Source organism: Podarcis bocagei (genome assembly GCF_964188305.1).
Source record: "Podarcis bocagei genome assembly, chromosome: 15".
In the NCBI taxonomy this organism is placed as follows: domain Eukaryota; kingdom Metazoa; phylum Chordata; class Lepidosauria; order Squamata; family Lacertidae; genus Podarcis; species Podarcis bocagei.
In genome coordinates this window covers 20,176,872-20,190,809 of record NC_138141.1, presented here as the reverse complement: position 1 = coordinate 20,190,809, position 13,938 = coordinate 20,176,872, and the positions used below count along the sequence as shown (strand labels likewise).

At 45.1% G+C, this 13,938-nt stretch overlaps 1 protein-coding gene across 10 annotated transcripts in view; it reads left to right on the top strand.

Moving 5' to 3' along the window:
* Positions 1 to 7,993: 7,993 nt before the first annotated feature.
* NCAM1 (neural cell adhesion molecule 1) overlaps positions 7,994 to 13,938 on the top strand; it is a 220,553-nt gene continuing 214,608 nt past the window's right edge. For 3 of the 10 annotated variants that reach the window (XM_081172481.1, XM_081172479.1, XM_081172480.1), the window contains exon 1: positions 7,995 to 8,403. In XM_081172481.1, coding sequence (XP_081028607.1) covers positions 8,316 to 8,403 — 88 coding nt within the window. In that variant the 5' untranslated portion in view covers positions 7,995 to 8,315. Of the gene's footprint in view, positions 8,404 to 13,938 lie in introns of all 10 variants that reach the window. The other 7 variants (XM_081172478.1, XM_081172476.1, XM_081172483.1 and 4 more) reach the window with 4 other exon arrangements.

The following is a 13,938-nucleotide window of genomic DNA, read 5'->3' as shown; positions in this document are numbered from 1 at the left end:
CTTGGCCTAGTCACACTTCTTTGAAGTCTCTCAGCCCCACTCACCTCACAGAGTGTTTGTTGTGGGGGAGGAAGGGAAAGGAGAATGTTAGCCGCTTTGAGACTCCTTAAAGGGAGTGAAAGGCGGGATATCAAATCCAAAATAAAAAATAAAAAAATAACTTCAGATGTTCTCTCTCAGCAGAATTTAGGCTGTAGACTGCCTAGGCCAGAGGGCTTACACTACAGAGCACTGTGAGACTTATTCTTGGTTATGATTGCAATATTGATACTATGACAAATGAAAAAAAAATATTTGGCTAAGCAAATAAAATTTGCCCTAGGGGAGACAGAAAAGACCTATCACTGCTGTTCTGCGGAATGTTCCCATCAAAAGGCGGAGCCTATGTCATACTAAGCAGAACTCTATTCCCCTGCTGAATTGACCAATCTTCCCTAAGCCAGTTCCTCCAGGGCAGGTGTCGGGAACCTTTGGCTCTTCAGAGACTGCTGAACTACAACGGCCACCAGCCCCAGCAAACATGGCCAATGACCAGGGGTGATGGGAGTTGTAGTGCAGAAACATCTGGAAGGCCAAAGGTTCCTCACACCTGCTCTGAGGAAACTGGCAAATCAGTCCATTTCAGCAAGGCAATACAGTGGTACCTCAGGTTAAGTACTTAATTCGTTCCGGAGGCCCGTTCTTAACCTGAAACTGTTCTTAACCTGGAAGTCCTCCATTTATCATTTATATCTTAAATCTCTGTTAACTCACAAGCGCTACTTAAGCCCTGTTAAAGAGCTCAGTTGTTTACAGTGGTCTTCTAAGTACAGTGGTACCTCGGGTTAAGAACTTAATTTGTTCTGGAGGTCTGTTCTTAACCTGAAACTGTTCTTAACCCAAGGTACCACTTTAACTAATGGGGCTTCCTGCTGCCGCCACGCCGCCGGAGCACTATTTCTGTTCTCATCCTGAAGCAAAGTTCTTAACCTGAGGCAATATTTCTGGGTTAGCGGAGTCTGTAACCTGAAGTGCATGTAACCTAAAGCATATGTAACCCGAGGTACCACTGTATAGAGAAACAGAGTAATTTGCCCAAGTTGGTGGCTAATGCAGAATTTGAACCTGGGGCTTCTGTGTGGACAGCTCATACCCTCAGCCATGCACCCTTAAACGCTCCCCCTCCCCAAGGCGATATTGCTTTGGAATTTGCCTGCACTTCCTGCTTCATGGAGGAAACTGGGATCCAGTTATAGGGAGGAAGAAGAACACATGGTGTAACCTTGTAGGGAAAACTGCTTGCATCATCCTTCCCTCCCATTTCCCTGCTAAAAATCCTCCCTGCCCCATTGTCCAAATGGGGCTTTCCTCCCTCCAGGAATACAAAATAAACAGAACTGGTATCTTTTCCCTCAGCAAGAGAGAAAGCAGCCGATAAGATGGTTTCTAAGGGCTGAACTAGGTGAGATTGATTATTATTATTTTGTTATTTCTTTTAATGCAAGTATGGGAGGGGGCACGAAACAGGATCAAAGCAATGGTTATGGGAGGAGGTGCTTAACCTGTTCCCTACTGGCTGACTTGCTGCTTAGATAAAAATTTGGCAAGCGTATACAGTGGTACCTCGGGTTACATACACCTCAGGTTACATACGCTTCAGGTTACAGACTCCACTAACCCAGAAATAGTACCTTGGGTTAAGAACTTTGCTTCAGGATGAGAACAGAAATTGTGCTGCAGTGGTGTGGTGGCAGTGGGAGGCCCCATTAGCTAAAGTGGTGCTTCAGGTTAAGAACAGTTTCAGGTTAAGAACGGACCTCCGGAATGAATTAAGTACTTAACCCGAGGTACCACTGTACTTCTAGGATCAGAGCAGGATGCCTCTACGTATAAGGTCCTGGGGGGACGTAACAGGGTCATTGTTGTTGTGTTCAAGTCCTGCTTTTGGGTTCCCCAAGGGAGGCATCTGATGGGCTATTGGGTCTGATTCAACTCCTCTCTTCTTATGGTGTGATGTACCTATCAGCTCATGCGTAAGTGGATGGTCCAAAAGGCACAGCCAGAAACCAGTGTTAGGCTCTCCTTTCACATGCAGCAGAAAGGAAAGAGCAGAGAATGTGCACCACTTAAAAAAAGCTTCCTGCAGGGCATCTGCTGTCTGGGTGGCAAGTCTGCCACTGCTAATGTATCTGCATCTTCTATGTTCCAGCCACTAAGCAAGCACCAGGCTTCAGCCCTTGTGGCATGCATGACTAATAGGGAGGGGTATCATGTACAATTCTCCTGTGCCGCTACAGGAATGCACATGTGTCAAAGCATTATAGGCCAATGTAGTAATAACAATTTGTGCTTCCTCCCCCCCCCCAAAAAAAAAAGTTTGCAGGAGAAGCTTGTAATTAGTAGTCCAAATACGGCTCAATCAGAGTGGACTTTTACACTTCACTATAAAACATACTTGTTTGCTTTTTGTTCTCTTGCCTGTGGATCTCACCCCATGATCTTTTCCAAAAGTGTTTTAGAACAGAATGAGCAGAGCAGGATTCTGAAATTCAGAATTCACATCCACACTCTTTAAATCTTTCTGGAGAGGGAAAGAAGATAAGTGTTCATTCAAAATGCAAGAATCTTATGCTGTGCCTAACTATGCAATTCCCTTTCCATTTTTTTTTTAAAAAATAATAAGATGTGTAAATTGGTTTACACTTGTTAGTTCCCTTTCTCACACATGCCATATTGCAGTTCCAGCGATTCCTTTGGCAGTCAGAGAGCAAACAATTACTTGCTTTTTAAGTCTCCTTTTAAACAGAAGGAAGAGTTAATCATCTCAGTCAAATTATGTTGCAAGTTGCAACAAATAGTGTTTTTAATCTGAAGTACTTTCTAGTAATTTAAACAAAATGAGGTTAGAGTGAGGCATTTACCTGTGGAAAACAATTGCTTTTTTTCTTCCAATTAATTCAGCTTCAAATGCCTTTCCTTCCCTTCTTTATATAAAAAAAGTTTCCTATTATGAAGGAGCTTCCACAACAAATCTCACAGATCTTCTCTCTGGGTGGCTCTCCAAATAAGGAAAAGATTTTCAAGACTAGATGAGAAAGACTTTTTAGGACTAGGATTTCTGCAATGGTTCCTGCAGTATTTGTAAGTAAAATATTGTTGCTCTTGCAAATATACAGTATTTACTCGAGTCTAATGCGCCATCAAATCTAATGCACACATCAATTTTCAGAACCTTGAAACCAAAAAAATTATTTGCAGGGAAATGTAAATGTGCCATTGAATCAAATGCGCACCTTAATTTTCACAATGTAATTTGGTCAAAAAAGGTGAGCGTTAGATTTGAATAAATATGGTAGATCATGCAGACTCTCCTTTTGTTGTTACATATTCTCCACCCCAAAGGACACCTTTCCTTGGCCAATAGAATACGCCATCAGAGAGAGCTGCATCATACATTACCAAACACCAGAAATTGCTTCTCTGGGTGCTGCTTCACATAGAAGCTGTAGCATTTTGGAAAAAAAAATTCCGTGTGATTAGTTGAACCATGTGGGAGTTGGGTTTCAAAGGACCGGATTATATGCCACAGGGAGTGAAGTGTAGAAGTGGGAACTAGGGTGTGCTGATTTCCCATTATTCTGTTGTTGGAGGACTGATGTCATCATGGAAATTACTGTCAGCTGCAACCATGTACATGCTTTTGTTTCATGGGTACAGACATGGTTGCGAATAGTCATTTTGCCTACTCATGTGAAAAAGGAAGTAACTTCCAACGGACCCTTTTTTAAAAAAATGAAGGGTGGATTTCCTAGTGTATAACAGCATTGACCACTATTTAAAATATTTCAGTTCCATTTCTGTTTCTGGCATTTTGGAACACAAGCATCTTGCTAGCTCATAATTTCCATGCCCTAGATGGTTCTGTGGTTGGTTCTGTGCTGCCAGGCTAGCCATTGGCTCTCTTCAACAGGAAGTGGCTTCTTCGTCAGGCTGGAACTTTGTCATTGGTAACCTAGAATGGATGCAAAGTGGCAGAGTGGTTTTCCATGCGATGCATAGGTTTTAAGTAGAATGCAGTTCTTGTTGCCTGCGTGTGTGCGCGCGCAGATATTTTATCTTGCTGCTGCTTTTTTACATTGAATTACTTTTTTATTATGACATTTGCATTTTGTTTGTGCTTGTTTTATGATGTTGTATTTTATTTCTATATTGTATTTTATACTGTACGTTGCCTCTAGACTATTTTATAGCTAGGTGCCCCATAAATTGAATGAATGAATAATACACGCAATGACATCCAATGAAGCTGAATTTTGGAAGACATTCAGGAAAGATAAAAGAGAGTACCTCTTCATGCGGTGCATAGTTAGACTATGGAACTCTCTGCCACAGTCTGTCACCAACTTGGATGGCTTTAAAAGGGGATTAGACAAATTAATGGAGAACAAGGGTATCAATGGTTTGTAGCCACAATGGCAGTGAGGTGATCATGGGTGGTCAGAGGAATCTGACCACGGTGGGAAGAGGATGCTGGACTACATAGACCATTGGCCTGATCCAGCAGGCTCGTTTTATGTTCTTACATTCTTACCTTTGCTGATGAATGTGGCTAATCTTTACCTTAAAATTCAGCATTATTGTTGGCCACCACAAACCTCCTGTGACTGTGAGTTCCAAATGTCAATTTGTGCACTGTATATGGCGGGAAACCCCTGTTTTCTAAAGCACCATTACCAAAACAATTATTTTAATGTCATTGTGTCCCCTCTAGTATATGCCAAATGGCAAACAAACACACTTCTATTAATCTCCCAACATACATTATTTCTACTAAATCAGCAAGGCTTAGTTCCTATCACTGAGTCATCTCTCTCTTAACTGGAAGTCTTTTGCTTTTATTCCCCATATTTTGTGTGGGAGACATTGCATCTCGCTTAATTGCTTCCCTCCCGTCATTATGTTTTCCTAAAGACTGGAACAGGGGTTGCACACATTTGTCATATAATAGGAGATAAAGAGCCCCTGTTTATCCATGGGCTATTTCGCTTGCATTTACTTCGTTCCTACCTTGAGGAATATACCTGAACAGATTAATGGGGTTGTGTTTTCTGCCTTACTCAGACTTGGAACTTGGGGTCTCCTTGGAAAAGTAGGAGTTTGCCAGGCTCCAGCATATCCAGCAACCTCAGTATTTTGAGGAATTTTGAGGAAAGTCACAGGGACTCACTTCTTTCTTCCCACGCTTGTAAAGGTAAAGGACCCCTGACAGTTAAGTCCAGTCACAGATGACTCTGAGGTTGCGGTGCTCATCTCACGTTTGTCCACAGTTTTTCCGGGTCATGTGGCCAGCATGACTAAGCTGCTTCTGGCACAACGGAATACCGAAACCAAGCAGTGCACGGAAACGCCGTTTACCTTCCTGACAGAGCGGTATCTATTTATCTACTTGTGCTGATGTGCTTTTGAACTGCTAGGTTGGCAGGAGCTGGGACCGAGTAATGGGAGCTCACCCCGTCGCGGGGATTCGAACCAACAACCTTCTGATCAGCAAACCCAAGAGGCTCAGTGGTTTAGATCACAGCGCCACCTGTGTGTACCTCCTAGCTAGTCTCCCCACTGCCCTCACCACCTTAATAGGTAGCATGGCATTGGTAGCATGCTGTGGAGCAAATCTCAATAGAGTTGGGCCTGCCATCTTCATTTCTAGAGTCTCATATTGATTGATTGATTGATTGATTGATTGATTACAACTTTATCTCACCTTGTCCTCCAAGTAGCTCAAGCTGGCATATCTCCCTTCACAATAACTCTGTGAGGTATGTTAGGTTGAGAGACAGTGACTGGCCCAAAGTCACCCAGTGAGCTTCATGACTGAGTGGGGATTAAAAGCTCCTGTCTTGCAGGTCTCTGTCCCCCACTCCAGCCGTTAACACCATGTTGGTGTAGAGGCACAGCATACTGGGAGGCAAAAGTGGTAGACGCAACTTTTGCCAATGGATGATGTTGTTTGGTGTCTCCTCAGACTGTGGGCTCCCAAAACTGTGCCCTGCCCAGCACCATCAACGCCACTGCTTCCTGACCCAGGGGGAAACAGAGAGGCTCTTGTCTCAGGATGACTGAGGATTTGCACCCAAAATTTGGAGAGCCTCATTTGGGCAGGAGAGTGCCCAAAACACAACACAGCGGCCTTCATTACATTTTGAAGTCATACACATTATCATCTAAAGAGGTGTTCCTCCCCCGAAGAGCATTAAGCCTGGAGTCTAAAATCACCTAGCTGCATCACTGCACACACTCAAACCTGAGTCCGCAGTTTTTTCTCAGACACATGGAGGTGCTTTGAAAAGTGTAGCTAAGGCTTTAGTTAGTCGGGGTATTTCATCTTCTGGGTGTTTAATGAATGCCAGAGATTGTAATAGATCAACAGTAAGTGGTTCCCAGGTCCAAGAATTAGGGGTTCTGCCAGTTCTAGATGGAGTTGCACTCTGTCTGAAAGAAGAGGTTAGGAAGTTCAGGGGTACTCTCAGAACCATCTTTGTTCATGGAGGACCAGGTGGCCTGTGATGAACAGTGCCTATCATCAGCTTCAGATGGTATACCAACTGGATTGCTGGTGCACCTGGGCAGTAATATCGTGGTCCCTGTGGCATTGGTAATCTCAGGTCTGGACTACCGTATGTGGGGATTCCTTTGCAGTTAGTCTGGAAGCTGCATCTAGTGCAGAACACCACAGCTTGGGTGATGAGTGGTGCTCCTCACTGGGCACGTATCATGCCATTGCTGGAGGGGTGGGGTCTGACTGGCCGCCTATTAGCCACTGAGCCACTCTTAAGGTTCCACCCGAAATACCCTGGACCAGGTTGCCTGAAAAACTGTCTTCCCCTCCACTGTCCATTAAGGGCACTAGGGTCAGCTAATGGAACCCAGTTAGTTTTGCAACAGCCTGAAGATGATCAACTTGTGGTAACATGGAGACAGGCTTTTTAAATGGTGGCACTAGTGCTTAGATATGAGAGACCCCATCAATACTGGCATTCCGCCGACTCTTGAAGACACACCTATTTAGGTAAGCCTTCCTCTGAGCAGAATTTTATTGTTTTATTTATGAAAAAGCTCTTGTTATGCTTTTTAATTGCTTTTTATGTTGTATACTTTAATGTTTTAGTTTCCAATGGAATTGTTATTGAATATTTTACTTACGCATTGATTTCATAGTTGTAAACAGCTTAGAAGACATTTTGGCATATAATTGGCTTTTTTATTTCATAACTTTTATATACCACCTGATTGTAAAAAAAAGTAAAAGTAAAAGCAGATCCAGTTTCACTTTCCATGTCATAACCATGTCATATTCAGGATTACATTTCACCACAGAGTTCCTGGGAGACCTCCTGAGCAAGTTTAGTGATCAGATCAAACCTTTCCACTGCTGAGAGCTGAAAGCTGGATTCTGGTACAATTGTCCCTCCCTGTTATTCAAAACATAGTAGCACTTTGAAAAATAAAGAGGACAAACACTTGATTTTCCAGACACAACTGAAGCTGTGCCTTGGTTTAAGTAGGAAAGCTTTTGTTTATTATTGCGTTTATTTATTATGTTAGTGGGCTGATTTATTTGATTTCTGCTTTGGCTTCATGGCTGTAATAAGTTTAAACAAATATAAAGGATCGATTTCATGGCTAGCCTCCAGCAGATATTGGAGACTAATCTGTCAGATCAGAAGAAAAAAGCATCCCGGGTTTTTGCAGGAAGAACTCACTGAAGGACTCCCCCTATTATTTAAAGAAATAATACCAGTGTTCCCCTAAGCACTGTAAAACCACACGTCTGAATTGCCGTCACGTTCTTCTGCAAGTGGCAATTTTAGAGAGAGAAAAGAAGAGGCAAAAATGCCACTAGTCCTTCTTGGAAAGGAATCCTGATCCCCGAAGACCCAGTCCATCTTTTCTAGGCGGTTGCATCTGCTTCTCCTCTCCAGTACTCCTTGATGCTTATTGCACTGTACTATTTCGGTGGCCAGTCTGGGTGGAAGAACACGGTGAGGTGCCACGCCCCTCCTCCCTTCCCAACAATCCCACCAAAGCAAATCCAGGACGGCGCAGGGATCTCTTGTTGTGCCTGTGTGCTGAGGCTGGGACTGTCACTCATTCTCTGATCAGCTCATGAAAGCAGCTAGATAGCAGCTGGACAAAAATAATAGATATATATATATATTAAAATATTACACCGTTCCGGGGGGATTTTTTTCCCACGTCTCCCCCCACCCTTCTTCGCTTTGCACCAGAATCTCTCGTCTTAACCGGCCCAGGTTCCTATTTGAAAGAGGAAAATATATATGCAAGAAAACTTCGTCTCCATTCAGCAGATGACAATGCTTCAAAGCAAGGATCTCATCTGGACTTTGCTATTCATCGGGACTGCAGGTACACCTTTTTGCATTTTTTAAAAAAGCAAACCTTAAAGTGATGATTATTTGCATGTAATTTCCTCTGGATTGGATGCTGGGGTCTTACACTCCCCACCCCGCGTCCCCGGCTTCAGTTTGCAGCAAGGGATGGAATCCGGTTTGTTTGCTCGGATGGCAGACCGGGGGGCTTTGCAATTTGCCTTCGCGGCTGGCTTCTTCCTCCAAATGTTTGTCGCGTGGAATTTGTACGCGTGAGGTTTTTCTTATTTTTTTGTGACCGTTGCTTTTGCTCTCCCCCTTCCCAAATCCTCCATCCTTGTTGCATGCTTACATTTTTTTTTTGAAGGAAACATTTTTTTGGTGACTCTTGATGGTGCTAGGAGACATTTGGTTTATATGGGAGGTGCTGCTCCAACAAACCGGAATACTAAACATGAGCCCCCCCTCCTATTCCCCACCCCAAGATCCAACTCGAGCATCTTCAGAATAAACCAGGCGCGGGGCGGGGGGTGTCCTCTCAATTTTTATTTGTCTTTAAAAAATAGAATAAAATAAAAATGGCAGGGACCACCTTCTGCTTCGGAGGATTGTCAGACTCTGCTATATTCTGTTAACGGTTTGCAAATTTGAGATCTAGAGGGGGGCACGAAGGAAAGAAAATCCGGGAGTGGAATTGGTCCGGGGGTTGCGGCGGGGGGAGAGAGGGAGTTAAGGAACCCTGTGGAGCTGGCTGGGGGGGGGGGACGAGAGAGAGCGTCTCGTTTTTGGAATTGGTTCGGAGTCCTTTCTCGCCCCCCCTCCCCAGGGCTGAGTGCATGGTGTCTTTGCTTCTCGAGCAACATTGTTCTCATTCAAAAGAGCATACAGAATTGAGGGATTGGCTGGAACCGGGGGCGGGCGAGGCGGAGTGTTGGGGGGGGGGGTTGGCAAGAGAAGGGAAGATCCAGGGACCGAGCGGTTTGACAGCAGAAAGTGGAAAGGCAGAATAGAAAGCGGGGGGGGGGGTTGGATGGCGAGGGCGTGAACCAAGGGCATGGGGGGGGAGAGCTCGGGCACGTTTGATGACTCTATTTTTTGGGGGGGGAGATGGGGAGGAGATGGAAATAGTGGCGAGATCAGCCCTCCTGTCTCTCCCCCCCCCCTTGTGTGATCCTCAGGCTTGTGTCTATTGCCAATTGCAGACAATGGAGGGAGGAGAGAAGGGGGGGGTGAGGATGCTGCGTGCGATGTGTTAATGGTGCCGCCGTGTGAGCAGCTGAAGCGCGTGGGGGGGGGGGTAGCGAGGCGGCGATTGGGGCTGTTTATTTCTTCAGCGCACCAGCGAAAGGCTGCTGCAAATTCCCCACAGGCAATTTCTTCTTATTATTATTTGCAGCCGGGAGTGGTGGTGGTGGAGGGAAATCGACGCTTTGCATTTTTGCAAATAAAATCCCTGAGTTGCGGGGGGTGGGGGAAGGGGGAGAAGAGAGAGGGGGGGGAGAACAGGATCGCTCGCTAAATAAATAAATAAATGAATAGATAAACAAACGGATAAGGGAGGCGACGTCGTCGTTGCAAAGGGGCCAGGTGGGGCTGCGTGTGAATTTATGGCGGCGCAAATGGGGAAATTGCTTTTTTAATTTCTTTAAAAATCAAATCAAATCTGGGTACGGGGGGGGGAAGCTCCCCACAGTGCAAACGCGCCCCCCCCATCCCCGCTTTCCATCCCCAGCGGCTTGTGCGCGCCGGGTGTGTGTCTGTGCGCGCGCGCGTATTGCCGCGTGCATTGCAATAGATGGAGAGCGCGCGCGCGCTGCTGCTGCTGCTTCTGCTTGCGATGGAAGCGACGGGCGAGCGCGAGCCACACTGCCCGGGCTGAGGTGTGTGCGCGTGAGGGGGGGTGGTTGTTGATTGAGGCCTCGGCCAATCAGAACCTAGCAGAGGCCGAGCGGGAAATGCCGTTAGGGTCTCTCTTTTTTTTGGATAGCCCAACGTTCGTTGCAACCCCGCCCCTCGGGAGCGCCCCCTCCCCTCCAGTTCCTAACGGGCATCATTACCTCAGAGGGGCAGCCCGCCAATGTCGCCAAATGTCTCTTCTTCTCCTCTCTTCCCCGCAAAAAATAAAATAAAAATCCTCGACGCTTCACAGCTTCCGACAGTTAGGCTTATTATAAAGCAGATTCTTACTCCACCTCCTCACCAATTATTTTATTACACTGAAAACCTCTTCCACACGTACCAAGAATGCCACATTTGTGGGGTTCACACAGTGGTAGTTGTTTCTCAAAGGCTTACTCCTCTCAGTACACACTGCGAAATTGTTTTTTCCCCTCCAAAGACCCCACATGGAGATACAGCCGAAGAGGAGGCAGACTAGAATCCCACAGCCCCACCTGGCACCGCGCTTGCCTGGTGCCAGGCGTCTCTCGCTTGTTGTTGACGGAAATCCCCACAGAACTGCGACAAATGATAAAAATACCTCATCCGTGCCACCCCCGTGAAACGCAGCCTCACCTGAAGAAGCTTCCCACTTTCATGGCTGCTAGGAGCTTGTGTTATTGTCATGGGGCCAGCCAGATCCCTCACAAATGCCATCCTCGCATTCTGGGCTTGATGCTGTGGAACGGGGGTCGTTGGGGAGGAGCTGTTGGAACAGGATATTTTTAACTTATCAGATCCGCTTCTTCCCCAGTAAATATTAAATGGGCGGGAATGCAGGCTGGCATTTTGCTTACAGTGACGTTATTTGGTTGGTGCGGGGGAAAAAACTTGCGTGCGTGAAGAGCACCGATTCCAAATAAGCATCCGATGCCTAGAAGAAGCACCTTCTGTCACTGCTCTCCATCATTACAAAAGCCTCACAAAAGCCCTCGTCCCATCAAGGCAAAGGGCCAGCCTTCCTTATTGAAAATGGAAGTTCCTAAGTCTTTTATCAAGTACTGTAGTACTACAGCCACTGTCACGGTAAGCACCCCTTTTCAGTACCCTTTTTGGGCTTAAGGTTGGAGACTTTGCTTTGATTCCCTCCTCCGTGAATGATGTTCTGTGCTATTGAAACTCTGCACCAGGATAGGGAATGTCAGGGGCCAGATGTTGCCCTCCAGCTTCTCTGTCTGGCCCTTGGGACTTTCCCCAGGCCACACCCTTCACTGGCCTTTATTCACACCTTCCATGAATGCTTTTGCCTGGCTGGAATGTGTCCTTGAACTCTGATAATGCTTATTGCTTGCCTGGGTGGAGGCAATGTATGTATGTGGAAACTTGCTTGCTGTACAAAGGTAAAAAATTGCATTTGTTGCTCCACCCCATTTTGTCTCTAACCCCACCCACCACTGATATATGGCCCTTGGAAGGTTGTCTAGAAGGGAATGTGGCCCTAGGACTGACAAGGTTCCTCACCCCGCTCTGAAAAAGATAGTATTGCCTCACCTGATTTCATTAAGAGGCCTCACAGGTTTGTACCCATTGTTGCGATAGCTCAGCCTGCGTTGTACACCAATCCTATGCCATGTACACCAAATTATATACTCTTTATGCTCTGTGTGAGTAGGTCTGGCATAAGCTACCACCTCTAGTTCTGTATGCATTTAAGTGGGTTAAAAATACCCACTTCACCCATAAGTATGTAGTGAACGTGTGAAGCTCCAGGAAAGGTGAGTCTATAGTTTGTGTGGACAATCTACAATTTATTTATTTATTTATTAAATTAATATACTGCTTGATTGTAAAACAAAAACAAAAACCCAAAACGTTTTACAAAAGGAATACTGTAAACAATAAACACTACTGCTTGCAAGTTGTATCCATTGCTTCTTGTCCAACCTGCAACAGCTCTTTGCTGAGGTTTACTGCTACCTTGCCCAATATTGCTGAGATACCACATCCGGTCAGTGCAAATAACAGTTGCTGTCACATCAGAGGTGGATTTAGGGAAGTGCAACTGGTTCTCCCACATTGGGCACCAAGCCAAGAGAGGGTGCTGCAAAAATGACAGGCAATGGAAGATGGGGGTGGGGTGGGATTTTGGCTTTGCACAATTTTCTTGTGAAAACTCAAAGTCTGCCACTGGTCACATAGTCTGCAAACAAGCACTGTTGGGATTCCATGCATCTTCTCAAGATACTGACATGTCAAAGCCCAGTGATCACTCATACACTTGATATTTCACCATTGCCATAACAAAAATTGCAAACGTAACTCAAACAAATTACCATTACTGTATACATATGCAACTGAAACCTCAACTGGATTACTCCTCCTCCCCTCATCTTTGCTACAACACAACACAACACAACACAACACAACACAACACAACACACCTCATACAGTTCCGTTCCTCACCTCTGTGTAGTGGACTCATGCAGGCAATACCAGGAGCTTTCCATGAAAAATTCCAGACACTGCCACATTCTTAATGCATGCTCAAAACCATTTAATACAGATTATTATCTATTGGCATACTTTAACTAGCATGCATTGCATAGCACCATTGTGGTTGAAAGTGGGACTTTGAACACTTTCATTTATTGTTTAATTAACAAGAAATAATTTAATTTAATTAAATTATTTAATTAACAATAAATGAACTAATTGTGTAAAATTGTACCTCTATATTTTGTATTTGAGTGGAAGAAAGATGTAGAAGTTACAGTCTTTGTTGCAGATCATAGACTCTAGAGAAACCTGTTGTCCTCCAGATGTTCCATTCCCATCAGCCCCAGCCAATATGCCCAATGATCAGGAATGTTGGGAGTTGTAGTCCAGTGCCACAGGTTGCCCCTCCCTGATCTAGTGCAAGAGATTATTTTGAATACATATTCTTCCTACCTATTTAGTTCCATCTTCTCTTCTCACTGTTAACAGTCTATACCACTAATGCTAATAGAATTGATCCAGAATTGGCCTCCACAGTCACTTACGGACCCACTGTTAAGACCGTGTTCATAGAAGACAATCTTACTCGGCTACGAGTGATCACCAATGAAAAGAAAGAAGTCTGTACCACTTCTCTGAGCAGAGTAATAAGGATCAGGTTTGGTTTCCTTTGGAATGAGGCAAATGAAAGCTTATTTGTATTTTGTGTAATATTTGCCTTTATTTACAAACATATGGGTGATGGCACAGGTTAAAGACTCCACAGGACAAAGTCAGCTGCTGTCCTATCAGCTCTCTGGGAAAAGCCCAGCACCCTAAGATACATACAGAGCCAAACCCCAGCTCCCTGTGTCCCTCTCAATTCAAACTGCTGCCTGTTGTTATTTTTGACACACAACCTTGCTTTGCCCCCTCTTCCTGACTAGAGGTGGTGCTGGGGAATTCAGATGAGTCTTGGCAAACTGCACCACTTGGTTTGTTGTTTAGTCGTGTCTGACTCTTCGTTATCCCATGGCTCAGAGCACACCAGGCACGCCTGTCTTCCACCCCCTCCTGCAGCTTGGTCAAACTCATGTTCATAGCTTCGAGAACACTGTTCAACCATCTCGTCTTCTGTCGTCCCCTTCTTGTGCCCTCATTTTTTCCCAACATCAGGGTCTGTTACAGGGAGTCTTCTAATCTCATGAGGTGGCCAAAG